Source organism: Tachysurus fulvidraco, chromosome 11 (genome assembly GCF_022655615.1).
Source record: "Tachysurus fulvidraco isolate hzauxx_2018 chromosome 11, HZAU_PFXX_2.0, whole genome shotgun sequence".
In the NCBI taxonomy this organism is placed as follows: Eukaryota; Metazoa; Chordata; class Actinopteri; order Siluriformes; family Bagridae; genus Tachysurus; species Tachysurus fulvidraco.
This window is the reverse complement of record NC_062528.1, coordinates 22,115,460-22,134,114: the sequence shown is the minus strand read 5'-3', so window position 1 is coordinate 22,134,114 and position 18,655 is coordinate 22,115,460. Positions and strand designations below refer to the sequence as shown.

Sequence of the window (18,655 nt, the reverse complement as noted above, 5' to 3'; positions counted from 1 at the left end):
TGGATGAAATGTCATGGATGTGCAGTGTGTATGGATGTCTGTGGGACGGGTGGCTGGAGTCACTAATGATCCTCCGGGCTTTCCTTATACATCACCTGGTGTAGATGTCCTGGAGGGAGGGAAACTCGCCTCCAACAATGTGGCTGGCAGTTTGCATGACATTTTCAGAGCTTTACGGTTGCCAGCAGTGCTCTTTCCAAATCAAGCAGTGATGCAGCCTGTCAGGATGCTCTCTATAGTGCAGGTGTAGAACATTTTGAGGTTGCTGGGGCTCATTCCAAACTGCCTCAGCTGTCTCAGGAAGAAGAGGCATTGATGTGCCTTTTTCAGCACTGCGTCAGTGTGTTGGGACCAAGTGAGATCCTCACTGATATTAACGCAGAGGAACTTAAAGCTGCTTTCCCGCTCCACAGGTGTCTTGTTGATGGTGATGGGTTTGTGTTCTCTGCTCTGTCTCCTGAAATCCACCACCAGCTCCTTGGTCTTGTCAATGTTGAGTGAGAGGTAGTTCTCCTCTTCTCTGTAGGCCGTCTCATTGTTGTTTGTGATCAGGCCTGTCACCGTTGTGTCATCAGCGATTTTGACAATGATGTTGAAGCTGTGTGTGGCTGCACAGTCATGTGTGTACAGGGAGTATAGGAGTGGGCTGAGGACACAGCCCTGAGGAGCACCAGTGTTGAGGGTCAGCTGGGATGAAGTATTGCTGCCCATTCTTACCGCCTGACGTCTGCCTGTCAGGAAGTACAGGATCCAGCTGCACAGAGATCTGTTTAGTCCCAGAGTCTGTAGCTTCGCAACAAGTGTGGCAGGCACTAAGGTGTTAAATGCTGAGTTGTAGTCCACAAACAGCATTCTCACATAGGTGTTCTTATTTTACAGGTGGGAGAGAGCAGTGTGTAGGGTGAAAGTAATAGCATCGTCTGTGGAACGGTTGCTACGATATGCAAATTGTAGCGGATCCAGTGAGGCAGGCAGCACGGAGCAGATGTTATCTCTGTTGAGTCTCTCAAAACACTTGCTGAAGATGGGTGTGAGAGCAACGGGCCTCCAATCATTTAAACATGTGATTTTGTTTTTCTTTGGTATGGGCACAATGGTGGATTTTTTGAAGCAAATTATGCAAAGTATATGTAACCCAGGTCACTAACAAGATCACTAGTAATAAGTAAATAATTTATTTTAATTAATATATCTTTATATATCTTTATTATATATTTATATGAAAATGCAGATTAAAGTTAATATATATTATATAATGAATTTAGAAAAAGGAAATCTCTAAAGTTTAGTAGTGAGGTGAAAGGTTCCCAGATAGCAATTACATTTGGGCCACATGTGGGTAATATCTGGCACATATGGCCTAGATGTGGCGTGGCTATACAGATATGGGCCAAATTGTGGCCATATTTGTTTTACCATAACTTTAAAATTGGCGGGAAATGCATTCTTGGTTCACAACTCATTTTGAGGTATATGGCTCAGATAACAATGAACACATGAGAACCATATGTGGTTGAGCTATGGCACACAGTGAGTAACACGGACTTGTGGTAAACTTTTGGCTTATACAAGGAAAAACACAGGAATCCTGAAATCAAGTGCGGCAGACATCCTCTGTCCCACACCTCAGGTTGCTATGCATCTTCCCTCCTATTGGTGGAGTGAGACTGCGAATGTGACTGAGACTCGGGCAACATTTCTGCTTTCCTCACGACTGTGTAAGCTACGTTCAGGTAAGTGATTAGCACTTTACAGTCATATAATTGAAATATGCAGCATTATTTGTCAATATTGCATTTTATTAAGCGTTTAGTTATTAGTTTAATTGAGGAAGGGGTCAAATTAGCTAATATTTTCCTCAGTTTAACAATACAGTTTAATGTATGCTAGGGCTCCGCTGGTTTGGTGTTTTAAATTCAGATGTTTTTGGCTATAAATAAACAGTACTTAAGTAAAGTTGGCCACATATTCACAGATTGGAGTTTCCCGAGTCAATAACTCCTGAGCTAAACGCTGTTACTACACAAATAACACCTCTTTTCTATCGTAGTAATGTAGAGAGGCAGCTACAACCCAATTTTCCTCAAAATCAGCTTTCCTCCGCGGTGGACAAAATACATGTCTCCATGTGCGAACCAAGGGACCGTGTGCAAAGTGCAAAACCCGAAAAGCAAATACTAAAAACAGTCAACTTGGGAGAAATGTCTTTTTTTTTTTTTTTTACAATTTTTATGTTTTTTTTTAATATGAAAATATTTCCCTTAAGTAAGTGTTGTAGTATAACTGTCAGGACATCAGTGATGTGTGAGCTGAATTTGGTGACAGTACAGTATTCGCTTTTCGGGATTTGCACTTTGCAGACGGTCCCTTGGAATCTCTCTTATGCACTGAAAGTCATGCATGTCTTTTTTAAAGCAGAATACATCCAGTATAAATTTTAACCAGTTGGTGAAAAAGTATTCTAAAAATATATTCTAAAAACTAAATCTAAATAATTTGTCATAAGAAATTATGGTATTATTATGGCCAACATATTGAAAAATAAAATTTGCAATTCCTTTCGAAAATATACTGGAAACATTTTTTTTTTGGTCAATCAGAGGTGGTTAATTATTGCAATTAAAATATTAAAGGAGGAAGTTCATGTTAAATGATTTTCCCCCCCCATTATCCTCCAGCTCTAACTTCCATATTGTATTGCTGCTAGCATTATTTAAATTCATCTTTATTGCAGAGACCGAGAGGGGGGTAGGAGGGAGCGAATGAAGAAACAAGAGGCCCAACAAAACACTGCCGACCCTCAATAGGCACATCAAAACTCAATTTCTCAATTTAAGTTCTCTGTACAAGTTAATCTGATTTTTTTGTATTTTTTTTTCTGTGATTTTTATTACTCTGAGTTGGATACATTTCTTAAATGTATTCTTATGTTTACTCTTAAAGCTGTAATTATTTAAACACTTGTTTTGAAGTAAATTGTTTTGAGTACATTTGTTGTTGAGTGTTTCATTTACCTTTAAGTTAATAAGACTTTTACATACTGTCAGCTGCATGTGTGGCACATATGGGCCAATAGATTTTAACAGAACTCAACCATACTAAAATTGCATATAAGGCTCATATTTGGGCCACATTAAATTGTATTATTTGTCTCATGTTTGGTGGAGTTATGGCACTCCTTTGGTTCAGTTCTTTCAAGGAAGAGGTGTACCATATTTGGGCCACATAAAATTACATTTGGCTCATGCTTGGTAAACTTATGGCACTCCTTTGGTTCAGTTCTTTCAAAGAATAGGTGTGCCATATTTGGGCCACATAAAATTACTTTTGGCTCATGCTTGGTAAACTTATGGCACTGCTTTGGTTCAGTTTTGACAAAAAAGAGGTGTGCCATATTTGGGCCACATAAATTACATTTGGCTCATGCTTGGTAAACTTATGGCTCTGCTTTGGTTTAGTTTTGGCAAAGGAGATTTTGGAAAGGATATTTTGCAAAGGAGACACAAATTAATCTGGGCCACAGCTCAGCTGTTTATCTGGCCCAAATCTGGGCCAAAGGAAATTTGCTGACTGGGTTAGCTCCACCCCCTGAGGAAAGTTAGTGTATTAGCAGGCAGAACAAGAGTGAACTTGGACGAGAGAAGACGCAGATGAGAATGAGAACTGTAATAAGATTAATTTGAACAATCAAAAATATATTATTAACAAGTTGAAATATAAATCATTGATGTATAATTTTTAGAAGCTTACAGTTTAAAAATAGCAGTTTGAACTGAAGTTAGAACGCAATGTGACGAGACAGATGCAACAGATTAAATCAGCGTTTTTCTTGGGAGAAATTATTTCATTTTTGTTTTCGGAGTTATACTTCTCTTTGGGTGCAAATTGCATTATTAAGAAGTGTATTTAGTTGTTTTGACCGACTATTTATATATATAGTGATGTTTGTAAGATGTTTTATGTGTTCAACAAATAATTTTGTAACTTGAAAAATGCACCATGCGGTGCTAGCTTTGCTAACACTGTGCATAGGCCCTAGTTTTAAATTGAGCACATGGTGATTAGCATGTATGTTTTCTCATGTATGTACAAATGATTGAGACAGAGAGTTTGATTCAATTTAAATTGATTTATTTAAAAAATTATATTAATGTTTAATTTGGCTTTTTTGTTGCAAGGCCAGGTTTTTTTTTTCTCTTTGCTGGAGAATTGTGTTCCTCAATCGTGTCCTTGCCGAATATTCATAGTCCAGTTTAGACTGGCGAGTTACTGGTAGGATCATACTATTTTTTCCTTTTTTCAAGTTTTTCTGCCTGGATTTTCAGTGGATACAGTAGAACATTGTTTTTTTCCTGGATTACATTTTTCCAACTCTGAGGAACATTGCTTTATATTCTGGAACTTGAAATAGAGACACTGAGCTTAAACTGAAACTCAACTGGATGTTAAGACTGAGTTTAAACAGAAAAACTGAAGCCCACTGTGAAACTGATTTAAACTTTTAAAATCTGAATGTTTTTGAGGAACTAAATTCAAAACCGAAACACTGATTTTGAAATTTAGTGTGTGGAAATTATTATTAATTTTGGTATTCTGAATCTGAACCTTTTATTTGGGTTTTTGAATTTTCATACCCTTTTGTTATTTTAAAGTCTTTATTATTCAATTTACTCATTATTATTGTTGTTGTTTGGTTCTTTTATTTCATTGCCAAATTAAAAGTGACTGAATTTAAAGAATAACCATTCAGAACATTAAACCATATTCTTTTTATTATTGGCTAATTTTTATCTTTATTTTAGTTTATTTCATGATTTATTGATTACTGTTTATTTCTAGATTACACTATTATACTTATTACTGATCTTTGCTCCAGTGAGACGATCTTCATCTTCTGATTCTGGTCCAAAAGCATCCCCAGTGATTTCACAAGTGTGTTATACAGTGACCTAGAATTTATTTATATATAATTTACAGAGTGTTACACATTAGTAGGACCCTGTTACAGACAATTTGGCGAGCCAGCCAGGAGCAAAGTTACAGCATAGTATAATAGTTAGACCAACTAAAACCAACTTAAAAACCACCACAGACAATAAAGAGCTTAAGTAAGCCCCCTCACTCCCCCTCACTTCAAAGAGAATCAATTCTACAAGCAGAAATGGAAATTGTAAAACGTGAGAACATTGACGTCAAGAAATCTGTTATTGTCAGTGGCATCACTCTCTCTAACGTAGACCAAGAACTAGAAGCCTGTCTTCAGAAATATGGATCAATCAAGCGCAACTTGCTCACTGACAACCCAGAATCTGAATACCATCGCAGTGCAATTTTGGAGTATGTCTGTGAATCTGCTGTGAGTGATTTGGAGCCCTTACTCCCTATGGATATCCAAAGTACTCAAGATGCAAATGTTCTCTTCCATGTTCGTGGTCTAGGGAGCGTGTATGTTCCTGCAGTTAGTAGCAGTGCTACTGAAGGATACTTGGAGAGCCTGCAAGCCATCGCTCAAGCTAGTGGAAAATCTCTGCAGGATGTTCTTCAAATTGAGCTGCAAAAGATCTCTGTTTTGAAGTTTCCAGCAGTCGAACCCTCTAGACCTGGTACTCCAGCAGAAGTGATTCCAGAAGGAGAGCACACCGGTAAAATCACCTTACCAGCCGAGAAGCCTTGATATTAGTGTTGCTGATACAATGTCATTGAACCTACCTACAAGTGCTCTGAATTCTCCATGTATTCAGCGAGTAGTGATGGAGCATGTAGTAAAAACAAGTGATGCTGTGACTTCTTCCCATGCTTTCCGTCTTAAAGCTTTCTCAGGAAGAAGTCCAAGACCGTGCACTGAACCAGACTTTGATACTTGGCAAGCAAGCGTTGATTTTCTACTTAATGATGTGTCTCTTTCTGACTTGCACAAAACTAGAAGAATTCTTGACAGCCTGCTGCCACCAGCCTCAGATGTTGTCAAGAATGTTGGTCCAGATTCTTCACCAGCACAGTGCTTAGAACTTTTGGAATCTGTGTATGGCTCAGTGGATGACGGAGATGAGCTGCTAGTTAAGTTCATAAGTCTCTGCAGAACCAGGGAGAAAAACCTTCAACCTACCTGCATCGTCTGCATGTAATGTTAAGTGCCACAATCAGGCGTGGTGGTGTCACAGAAGCTGAATGGAATCGTTGTCTTTGTAAGCAATTCTGCCGAGGCTGCTGGGACAACAGCTTGATTGCCGACCTGCAGCTGGATGGAAGGAAAGTATCACACCCTTCTTTTGCTGAGCTTAAAGTACTCATTCATACTGCAGAAGACAAGCAGTCTTTAAAAGAGCAGAGAATGAGAAAACACCTAGGTTTAAACAAGCATGCTCCTGTTCCGGCCAAGTTTCGGACAACCACTCACCAACAGTCTGTTCACATATATCATGCAAAATCATTACCAATTCTCCCCACGTAAACGGGTGGACTTATTATTTGTTTTTAATGAGATTATTTTTCTCATTTTTAAAGTTATTCTTCCTGGTTCTACTGCTTCCGCTTCAATTATTATTTGCTTTGTATTACCAAAATGTCTTGAGAGAAATCAACAGCTTAGCTATAGTCATTAAAATATCTATAGCACTGTTTGGCTCATGTTTCAACTGTTTTCCTGTCTGGGGCTGTATCATAAATTTCCTCTTTCTTGAGGGGGCCTCATATCCGTTAATTTTTGGTTAGTTTTGGCCTGTCTGTGATAGTATTCATGTTGTGGAGGTTTCGGGGTCTGCTTACCTTTCTGCATGAAGGACTGATCTTTACTCTTGTCCTTCTCTCCTCATTTTTCTTTAATCAGAGCCAACTTTCTGTCATATTTTATCCCTTCACTGAGGACTGTGTTCTTGGGAGATTCTGGCCCCATTAAGAGGAAGGGATTCAGGCCTTCAACTTTCCCTTCCTCATGTATTTCTCCTATCATTTCTAAAATAGCCTGTCTCCTGGTACCTTTGTCGATTTCTTTTGTTAGGAATATGGTTAGGCCATGCTCCTGTATAGTTTTCTCAATCCTAGCCTTTTCTTTTGTATGGGGGTTCCCTAGGATTAGTTCATTTTTGTATGTTAGTTCAGTGTTCCATTCTGGCCCTATTTTGTGCACTAACAACTGATTTAACAATTCTGTCGGTGCATCCAGCATTTGTCCTGCTTTAAGCAGTTAATTAGCTCTTTCTAGTGGATCTTTTCTCCTTAGTTCAATTCCTGCAAGTACTTGGAAAATGATGGGGTCTGTAATTATTTATTTAGTCTTTATTTTTACGGCAGCTTTCTTTTTCCTTAGTACTATTTCTTTTAGAATTTCTGAAGTCTCTGGTGTGCTGTCTTCAGCAGAGGAGCTTCCACTATTTGGGCTTAAGGGCTCATCTGGGCTCATCTTCAGATTCAGAGTCATCCCAAGCCTGAAATCGGGGCATGTCTACTCTTCCTTGGCTCGATTTGGATTCCTCAGTCAGTTTGTCTCTCAGTCCGCATACATGGGGATCTCTCAGATCAGTGAGATCAGAGATCATGTGGCACAAGACTTCTTGCATGGTTTCACATCTCATTTCTATTAAATCCATTGTAGCTTTAACCTCGTCCACTGTTTCTCCAGTAGATAACTGGAGTATTGAGTGTAACCGTATGCTTCTATGGTCTGCGTTGTGTTTAGAATGGGTGAAGAAAGACAGGAGGTCGCTGGATTGGGTCTGCATAGAGAATGTATTTTTATATAGACAGGCCTTCACGGCAGCCTCAGCTCACACATCAGTAACACTCTTTCGTTCGGGAGAAAGACAGAAAAGGAAAAGAAATCACAGTAACACCGTACACTTAAACTTATACAGGGCAGAGCATTAAACATGACAGTATAAACTTAAAACCACAAAAATATGGTTCGTCAGTGCATACCTGCATAGAGAATGTATTTTTATATAGACAGGCCTTCACGGCAGCCTCAGCTCACACATCAGTAACACTGCCAATAAAAATAACAATCCCAAATATACCAATCTGATCTTACATCTGTGAATATCTAACAAAATAAATAAAAATTATTTAAACATTGTGTATTTCTGTGTGTGCATTATTTTTAACCTTTATTTTTGGAACACAGCATACCTCTTTCGTTCGGGAGAAAGACAGAAAAGACCACTAAAAGAGCAATACAGCAGGTATGCCTACCTGGGCTGAACCATTTTGTTGTAAAAGGAGGGGGGGCATCACCTCCTTACAGACCCTTTTTTAATATATTTTTATAAACACTGCTTTAAACAATTTTGGAACTGTATGCAATGCATATTAACAGAAAAATCTTGTGAAATAAAACAATTTTAACCTTGTTACATGAGCACAAAGTTAACCATTCATTTCCTTCACCATCCATTATACATACTAAAGGTCCCATTCTTAAAACAGTGTGTGTGTGTGTGTGTGTGTGTGTGTGTGTGTGTGTGTGTGTGTGTGTGTGTGTGTGTGTGTGTGTAATTACCCTGTAATTATGCAGCAGTACAAAATGATTGGACAAAAGAACAAAACTAAACAAATGTAGATAAGAGAATGTAAAGAAGAGAAAAATGGATGAATCAGTCTTTTGAAGGCACTGAGACTCAATGCAGCATAAGGAGCTTTAACTGATCACCAACTAAGTGTGAATTGAACAGCTTCAACATATTTATGACTTTTGGGGCAAAATATCTCATTCAAAAATAAAAAAAGAACTTATAAAGCTCTATGAATAACTGACTACTGATTATTTTAGCCTTTTTCCATGCTAATTTGTCTCAACTGGTGCAATAATGAAATTATGTTTCATATGCTAATTTCTGTTGCAGAATGTAAAGAGATGAGTCATTTCTCAGAATGCAAAAATTTATGGTAAATTCCAAGGTACTTTCCACTTGCTGTGACTCAGTCTATTATTTGAATCAGTTGAATTCCTGGTTCTTGAACTTGTGGAGCTAAATCACAAATTTGAAGAATTGTTTTTGTGATTGAAATGGCACGAATTAAAAAAAAAATTGCCTGCCTTTTTTTTTTTTTACACCAAAACTATGTGCTACACTTATCCTTTAAACCCTAATCCCCTCTCTCTTTTTTAAAGCCACACCCACACACTTTCACACTATAACACGCGCAAGTGGAAAACGAAACTTATACTCTCTCTCTCTCCCTCTCTCTCTCTCTCTCTCTCTCTCTCTCTCTCTCTTAGTGTGAAAGCACGAATATGGCAGAGGCCAGCATTTCAGTAGATCAGGATCAGTTCAGCTGTCCAGTGTGTCTGGGTCTCCTGAATGATCCAGTGAATACTCCCTGTGGTCACAGTTTCTGTAAGGTGTGTATTAATGGCTGCTGGGATCAAGAGAATGTAAACGGTGTCTACAGCTGTCCTCAGTGTAAAGAGACTTTCACTCCAAGGCCTGTTCTATGCAGGAACAACATGCTGGCTGAAGTGGTGGACAAAGTGAAGAAGACTGAACTCCAAGCTGCTTCTGCTGCTCACTGTTACACTGGATCTGGAGATGTGGAGTGTGATTTCTGCACAGGGAGAAAACACAAAGCTGTCATGTCCTGTCTGGTTTGTATGGCCTCCTTTTGTGAAGATCATCTTAAACCTCACTATCAGTCTCCTGCCTTTAAGAAGCATCAGTTAATTGAAGCCTGTGCAGAGCTCCAAGAGAAGATCTGCACTGAACATGACAAACTGATGGAGATCTACTGTCGTGCTGACCAAAGCTTCATCTGTTACTTGTGTACAATAGACAAACACAAAGGCCATGATACAGTTTCAGCTAAAGCAGAAAGAATAGAAAAACAGGTAAGAACTGAATATCATGCTACTATTTTCAAGTAAATATAATTTGTCAAGTCAAAAGGTCGTTGGTTGGTTGTTGGTAGTGTATAAATGACTGTTATAATTGATTGTTCAGTTATAAATTGTACACAGACTGTGTTTAAACTTTTATTACTATATTGCTTGTTTATAATATTTTCAGTTTAGTAAATTGTAACCCATTTTATTGTATACATGTTTATATTACACATTTTAGTAGTGAAAATAGATAGATAGATAGATAGATAGATAGATAGATAGATAGATAGATAGATAGATAGATAGATAGATAGATAGATCGATCGATCCAGCAACCCAAAGACCCAAATGCAGGATAGCATAAAAATAAACAGGATATATTAACTAAAAACATGAAACAAAGACGCAACCAATACCAGACCAGACATAAGACGATATCAGAAGACAACTGAAAACAAGGATTCCACGCTGCCATAGGGCAGACACGTGACAAGGAATATAAACAAGAGCACGTGGCCAAAGTCCGGGCTGAGTCCGGACAGATAGATAGAACTTTTTTGTAATTGTGCAGTAAAAGTACACAAAAAAGCCCAGTTATTCAGTAACTTTGCTACTTTAGTCATGGCTGTTCTCACTAACATCAGTTATTTCATAACTCCACTGAAAGGTCTACAGGAAAAAAGAATTAAAATAAATAATAATTTATTTATGTGACTATGCATGTAAAAACTTAATGTAATGTAATTTGATAACGGAACATTTTTTCCCCATTTTCTTTACATTTTTATTCTATGACATACCATTCATACATGTCTTCTCTTTAAAGTTCTCTGGTATTTTTTATATTCTGGTTGTGGGCCAGCTGATGGAACCATGTATTTGTTTCTCTGCTGTAGACTACTGTAAAATTGTTCACATGTGGTAATAAAGCCTGCCTGTACTATTTCGCCTGTACAACATAAGTGGACTTCATCTTTTTTCAAAGAATATTAACACACTGAGCAACTGATTCAGAAATAATTACATTTATCTTATTTGGTATCAGAATGAATTAAAGGAGGAGCAGATTAAATGCCAGCAGAGGATCCAGGAGACACAGAAGAAAGAGCAGGAGCTGAAACAGACTGTGGAGTCTGCTATGGTAAGAATCTCTTTGAAATCTCTTTTTCTCTTTTGAAATCACAGAACTGTTGCTCTTTTAATAAAACTTGCTCAATTTTGTGTGTGTATTTGTGTCTGTGTGTTCCAACAGAAGTGTTATAAGGCAGCAGTAGATGACAGTGAGAGGATCTTTAATGAGCTGATCAGCTACATGAGGAAAAAATGCTCTGAGGTGAAGGAGCTGTTCAGAGCTCAGAAGGAAGCTGAAGTGAGTCGAGTTGAACAACTCCGTAATCAGCTGCTGCAGGAGATTGCTGATCTTGAGAGGAGAGACACTGAGCTGGAGCAGCTTTTACACACTCATGATCACATCCACTTTCTCCAGGCAAGCTCATTACAGCAACAAGATATGTTCCTGTCTGAGATCACAAGTGTGTCTTTGTTCTGATTCAGTCTGAGATTCATTCGTTCCTCTCGTCCACTTTTCTCCTTCTCTATGATGTGTTTCCTCTCTGTAGAGTTTCCCGTCTCTCTGTGTTTCTCCTGGATGTGACGACTCACCCAGCTTCACTGTCAATCAACATCTCTCATTTGATGGAAGGAGGAAATCTCTCTCAGATCTGAAAAAACGAGTCAAACAAATCTGTGAGGAGGAATTCAAGAAAATCAGACCAGAAGGTGAACAAACAAACATTGTTTTATCATCATAGTAAAGAAACTTTCATGTAACAGAGATAATAAGTAAGCAGGATCAAGACAATTGTCATCTACTCCCATGCAAACGACATTACTTCAACATTAAATGTATTGTCAAAGTTTTGCATAGGAAATGTTATTGCTTACGCTCAAGTTTAAAGTTTTGAGATGTTATTGATGCTTACATTCAAATGCTGCTTAATATTAAGAGATTTTTGACCAATATCTTTGTTTTAGCACTATATCCAATAAATATATACATTTTTCTTGCCACTGCTGCCTGAGTCATCTCAGACTTGCTCATAGGGGAATAAATACATACACACTGTGAACTATATACATCTAATAATAATCTAGAATTTTTATTCTGTTAATTCTTATTTCTTTTATTATTTGTTAATTCCTTTATCATTAATTATGTTTACCTTCTGCTCTGTGTTCATGTTCTGTAAAGCTGCTTTGAGACAATGTCTATTGTAAAAAGCGCTATACAAATAAACTTGAATTGAATTGAATTGAATTTTCCACACCATTTTTCTGTTTCCATTTTGTCTCTGTGTCTCAATAGCTCCAGTATTTCAGATGAATTTACCCTCAAAACCAAAGAGCAGAGAAGATTTTCTGCAATGTAGGTGCACACACACACACTCACACACTCACACTCACACACACACACACACACACACACACACACACACACACACACACACACACACACACAGAGTATAGTAATAAGTATAACAGCAATAAATTGTAGGACCCTGTGTGCAAAACATTCTCTACAGCTATATGGTAGTACAACAGGTTTATTCTCATGAGCTCGGAATGGAACAGGGAAATGTATTGGAACTGGATCTAAAGCAGGACATTGGACTGGAACTTAGACTGAAGCAGGACATTAGACTAGAACTGGGACTGGAGCAGGGCCTGGGAGGCTACCACATTGGAGTCAGCAGGAATCTTCCCTTGGAATAGCCTGGAAGGCTGTTATGTCGGGCTTGCTGAGAGGCCACCAAATTGGTCTTGGCATGGAGAAAGGCTTCAAAGGGGCCTGGAATATGGCTTGGAACTAGATTTGGGAATCATGAAGCTGGTCTTAGAGGTCTGCATTGGAGGCCATCCCCTAGACCTTAGAGGAGAGGTCAGCAGTGTAGGCTACCATGTCTGACTCTTGGTGTATAGGGGCCTTTGAGCTCAGTGATGGCTGTCCTGTCACCCTTGTCTTGAAAAAGAGCTTGTCTTGAATACAAGAATACAAGCCAGACAGTGATGCAGCTCCCAGGAATGCTATCAGTGGTTCCTCTGTAAAATGTAGTCAGAATTGGGGGAGAGAGACGTGCTTTTCTCAGCCTTCAGAAGTTCTATGCTAGATGAACACCAAGAAATTTGGTGCTCTTGACGATCTCTACAGGTGATCCATCAATTTTCAATCGTCTGTACTCTCCTGAAGTCAACAACCATCTCTTTAGTTTTATCAACATTCAGAGACAGGTAGTTGGCTAAACTTATTTATTTATCTATTTATTTATTTTTAATGCCCAGCCACCACCCCAATATATATATATATATATATATATATATATATATATATATATATATATATATATATATATATATATATATATATATATTCTTTAGAAAATATGGAAAATATGGAAAAAGGTGGAATACAGCTCCAAGTGTTATATAATAAGATGAGGGGGGGGGTTACACACCAGCTAGGTACACATATACAGACAGACAGACAGACAGACAGACATAAAGAGATATAAATAGACAGACAAAGACAGACAAACAGATAGAGACAAACAAACAGACAGAGACAGACATAGACAGACAGGCGAGGATTTATGAGTGTAGGGTTGATATATCTGTGTGTCTATTAAGTGTTATTGCGGGGTAAAGATAGGGGTGGTTGGAGTGATGGGTGGGAAGGGAAATAATGGACTTGGTTCACATTAAATGTTGAATTTGTAGAAAGACTATGAGTGGTTTCCAGGTTTCTTTAAAGGCAGATATATTATTGTTTTTATGCGCTATGGTTTCTTCTGTCAGAATCAATTCTGTGATTAGGTTAGTCCAATGGTTGATATGACAAGATGATTTCAATTTCCAGTTTTGAAAGACTTTTTTAGCGACAGCTAGAGAGATAAGGACTGGGGTTTTATATTTGGGAGGGATGAGGGTATCTGAAATTACTCCCAGAAGACGGAGTGTAGGAGATAGTGGTACTCTGCAGTCCAGGATTGAAGACAGTCTGTTGGTTACTGTAGTCCAGAATGAGTGAACGGGCTGGCAGAGCCAGGTGGCATGGAGATAGGTGTCTGTGAGCAGGTATCTGTGTCAGATAGTCCATTTTACATAGTTTACTCTGAGTGATGTGGATTCTGTGGATAGTTTTATATTGTATGAGTTGTAAATTGGTGTTGGTGGTCATGTTGAAGGTGTTTCTACAGATCTGTGTCCATAAATCCGGGTCTGAAGGTAGCGTGAGGTTGATATCTCATTTTTCCTTGGGCACGGTAATTGTGGGGTTAGATGAGGTGATGAGTCTGTAAAGTTTAAATATGAGTTTTCTTGGGTGTTTGGCTATTTCCATTAACTGTTCACTGGTTTTAGAAGGCTGTAAGGTATTAGTTAAAGTTATTTTACTTTTAAGTAAAGATTTAAGCTGTTGGTAGTGAAGAAATTGGTCTTTCTCAATCTCAAATTTCTGGATAATTGAGGTGAATGGCATACATTTGTGATTTTCAAATACGTGGTGGAGGTGAGTGATGCCCTTTTGCTGCCATTTAGGAAAATGGATCGATTCATTGTGAAGACAGAAATCAGGGTTGTGCCAAATTGGGGTGTATCTACATGGTGCTAAAAGTGATTTAGTAATTTTATTGGTTTTCCACCAGGCTGCCAGAGTTGTTGATATCGTAATGTTATTATAGAAGTCTAGTTTTTTGATTGACTGTGGTAAAAAGGGAAGGTCTGTGATTGAATTCGGGTTGTACAGATATTGCTCAAGATCAAGCCATGAGTTGGAATATGTATGTTGTTGAGTCCATTTATATAAGTGCTGTAGTTGGTTTGCCAAATAATAGTGCAAGAAATTTGGTGCTTCAAGTCCGCCTAACTGTTTTGGGTTTTGGAGTATTGTAAGTGCTATCCTTGTTTTTTTATCGTTCCAGTAAAATTGAGTGGTGAGAGAGTCTAGTTTATTGAACCAATAGTCTGTCGGAGTAGTCGGAATCATTGAGAATAGGTAATTAATCTGTGGAAGAGTCTTCATTTTAACTGTTGTGATAGGGCTTATGAGTGTAAGTGTGAGCTTGTTCCATTGTTTATAATCATCTTGTATACTCTTGAGAAGTGGGGCATAATTGAGGTTGTATAGTTCTGACATCTTGGGTGAGATTAAAATACCTAAGTACTTGATGTTGCCTATGTTGAGGGGGAGGGAGAGATCATGAATTGCTGAGTCCACACCATCTCCTGATAGTGGAAGTATAGTTGATTTGTTCCAATTGATTTTATAATGAGAGATTTTGGAGAATTCATTAATGACATTGAATGTTTTGCTGAGTGATTGGGATGGAGTTTGTAAATATAATAATAAATCATCTGCATATAGACTAATTTTAGGTTGCGATTTGTTGACTTGGATTCATTTAATTTTTTGGTTTTGGCGTACTGCTACAGCAAGTGGTTCTATGAATATGGCAAAAAGGGATGGAGAGAGTGGACAACCTTGTCTAGTTCCTTGGTGCAAGGTGAAGCTTGGTGAAGTGATCCCATTTGTGATGACTGTTGCCTTTGGGGAAGTGGTTGTAATCCATTGGATAAATGACTTTTCAAAGCCAAGTTTACGAAGGGTGGTGAATAAGAATGTCCAGATGACCTTGTCAAATGCTTTTTCTGCGTCTAATGATGCAATTATGGTTTCCTGTGGCTGTCTTTGTGCGATGTCGATAAGGTTGAAAAGTCTGCGAATATTATCTGTTGCATTTCTGTTCTTTATGAAGCCTGTCTGGTCTGGGTGAATTACTGAATGCATAACTGTTTCAATCCTGGTTGCTAGAGTCTTTGTAATAATTTTCAGGTCAGTATTGTTTAATGATAGTGGGCGGTAGCTAGAGGGATGTGTTGGGTCCTTGTTTGGTTTCAGGAAGACAGTGATAAATGCTGTGTTCATATGTGTGGGAATGGTAGATGTAGTTTGGATGTCTGTGAGTAATCTATTACTTCTGATGAGTGACCAGTTCGTGTGTCGCTGTGGTTGTGTGTACGGTGAAATGATGGGTTGAGAACAGTATTGAAATCTCCAGCTACTATGAGATTTGTGGTGTTATACAGCAAAGAAAAAAGGTTATGAAATAAAAGTGGGTCATCACTGTTTGGAGCGTATATGTTTGCCAGTGTAAAAGTTAAGTGATTAATAGATATATTGATGATAATAAATCTTCCTTCTGGGTCTGAGATAGAAGAATTGAGAGTGAAGCTGATGTTTTTGTTTATCAGGATGGAAACGCCTTATTGTTTACTGTTAAATGTAGATGAAAATATTTTGTCGAATTGTTTGAAATGGATGTGTTGTAGTTCTTTATCTGTTAAATGTGTTTCTTGTAAAAAGCAAATATCTGCCTTTAATTTAACAAGGTGGTTGATTACTTTAATTCTCTTAGAGGTTGCATGAAAGCCACGTACATTCCATGTTATTAGGTTGTGTTTGCACTTAATAATGTGTTATTTGAACCTAAAATAGGTAGCCATGATATATAGAGGGGTGGGAGGTTCCCCGGCTGGGATAGACAAACGCAAAACATGGATGGACACGATAGATATATAAACACTACACTGAACATAGATAGACAGAACACATATACAAATACCACACACAAATAAGAATTCTGACCATGTCAGAGGGAAATAGGGAGAGTAAAGAGTAACAAAAAAAGAAATAAAAAATACATAGAGATAATGACACAATGCATGTGATGCTTGAAGCAGATATAACATTGTAGCAATAAATGAAAAGAAGAGAGAGAAAAGGAAAAAAAAGCAACAACAACAATATAGAAAAAATATATATAAAGGTGACATCAGGGTGTATAATAAGGGTTCATTGATAGCTGTTGACATAGTAAATGAAATTTATAACAGGTTTTATCTATATGGCAATGTAAAATGCATTATGGAACAGTCAGTGTTAGGATGAGCAATGATAATCTTAGTTAAACTATATGAACTGTAGGGGGTCTGTAACTGTAGTGAGCTTGAGAGAAAGTTCACCTGTAAGAAGAACAATGGACCCAAATGCACTCTAACATGTGGACTTTATTCCTGTAGATTTCTGTTATCTGACTTTGGATCCAAACACAGCACATCGTCAACTCATCCTGTCTGAGACGAAAAGAGAGGTGACGCACAAAAGGAGAGAACGGTCATACACTGAACATCCAGAGAGATTTGACTCCTGGCCTCAGGTGTTGTGTAAGGAGAGTTTGTGTGGACGCAGTTACTGGGAGGTGGAGTGGAGTGGTATGGGTGTGGACATATCGGTTTCATTTAATAATATCAAGAGGAAAGGACGGCTGAATAGCTGTTTGTTTGGACGCAACAGACAGTCCTGGAGCCTGCAGTGTTTTACTTTCTCTCACTGTTTCTGGCACAACAGAAACAAGACTGAGGTCCAAGGTCCATCATCCTCCAGAATAGGAGTGTACGTGGATCACAGTGCAGGAACTCTGTCCTTCTACAGTGTCTCTGACACCATGAGGCTCCTCCACAGTGTACACATCCCATCCAATAAGCCTCTATATGCTGGATTCCGTGTATGCTATTTGTACTCAACTTTGAAGTTATGTGATAAAGTTTAATTGTTACTAAAATTTCTTAGTCAAATTAAAACCGACGTTTCAGATTTTCTCAAGATTAATAATTTGCCTAAAAAAACAAAGCAGGATTTTTGTAGAAAAAAAGTTTTTTTAAAAAATCACAAAATATTCAAGAAAACTGTTTCTTCAGAAATAACAAAGTCCAACTAATCTGCTTTTTCTTTCAATTCTGCTGCTGATGGAAAAACACCACATTGTGTGCAAAAAAGCATTTTTATTTAATATGTTTTACCTTGCATGATAATTCCTTGGCTATGCTTCATTGCCTTTATAATTATTTACTACAAAATATTTTCTAGATTAATCTGATGACAATAAGTCTGCAGCTCTATAATCCTGGGTGATTAGGACTTTTCTGCTTTTGCTCTTGCCTTGACTTGTTACTGTTGTTTACTGATCGACTGACTGAGTTTTTCTCTGTTTCTCTAATGATGCCATTGTTTTTATTAAACTTTCCAACCTGCACTTTTTTGTTTCAGCATCTTTGTCCTGACAACATTTTTGACACACGGGATGTCACTTGTATACATGTATAAACACAAAGCTTTTTTTAAATCAATCGTTATTGATGATTTTAGACATTAGGCATTATTATATTTATGATCCAAAGTGATTATTAACTGTTATATCATCTGTTATTATTAACCCTCCTATTTTCCTCCTATGCAAATTAGGAGCACAGACTCAACTTGACATGGCTGTTTTGACTGCTTATAAAAAATGAAGTATATTTGGTAGCCATTTTCTTTCACCTTTTTAGTCTATCATATTAACATATATTTTGCAAAAGAAATATATTTGGTATAATAAACCTTATTTATATACAAAAATGCCTCATTTTGTATTAAAAAAAAAAACAGAAATTTTGAATTATTTTCACTATAGAGGCACAAAAGTTGATGCACAATTACATGCTGGTATATTTCAAATGCAGGAGATTGTTTTGAAACCATTTTGACCATTTTTAATGTCAGCAAATGTTTTTTTTTTTTATTATACTTAATTTATGAACGACTCCATCCAGGGTGTATCCTGCTTCGATGCCCGATGACGCCTGAGATAGGCACAGGCTCCCCGTGACCCGAGAAGTTCGGATAATGCGGTAGAAAATGAATGAATGAATTTATGAACGATAAACCTTATTAAATTATGCCATGTT

At 37.7% G+C, this 18,655-nt stretch overlaps 1 protein-coding gene across 2 annotated transcripts; it reads left to right on the top strand.

The window, feature by feature from the left end:
• Window positions 1–7,663: 7,663 nt before the first annotated feature.
• LOC113661708 (tripartite motif-containing protein 16-like) lies at window positions 7,664–17,961 on the top strand. 2 transcript variants are annotated; one of them, XM_047820378.1, is made up of 7 exons: window positions 7,666–9,337; window positions 9,436–9,820; window positions 10,860–10,955; window positions 11,067–11,300; window positions 11,434–11,593; window positions 12,180–12,239; window positions 16,949–17,961. In XM_047820378.1, the coding sequence occupies exons 2-7, from the start codon at window positions 9,443–9,445 to the stop codon at window positions 17,476–17,478; spliced, it is 1,458 nt and encodes a 485-aa protein (XP_047676334.1). In that variant the 5' UTR covers window positions 7,666–9,337; window positions 9,436–9,442; the 3' UTR covers window positions 17,479–17,961. The 2 variants fall into 2 exon arrangements, with proteins under 2 accessions (XP_047676333.1, XP_047676334.1); XM_047820377.1 differs by having other exon boundaries at window positions 7,664–9,820.
• Window positions 17,962–18,655: the final 694 nt, after the last annotated feature.

Coding starts and splice junctions, on each gene's coding strand:
- LOC113661708 (XM_047820377.1), top strand. CDS start 9,230: ATGGCAGAGGCCAGCATTTCAGTAGATCAGGATCAGTTCAGCTGTCCA. Junction 9,821..10,859: donor CAGAAAGAATAGAAAAACAG/GTAAGAACTGAA, acceptor ATTTGGTATCAG/AATGAATTAAAGGAGGAGCA. Junction 12,240..16,948: donor CAGAGAAGATTTTCTGCAAT/GTAGGTGCACAC, acceptor TTATTCCTGTAG/ATTTCTGTTATCTGACTTTG.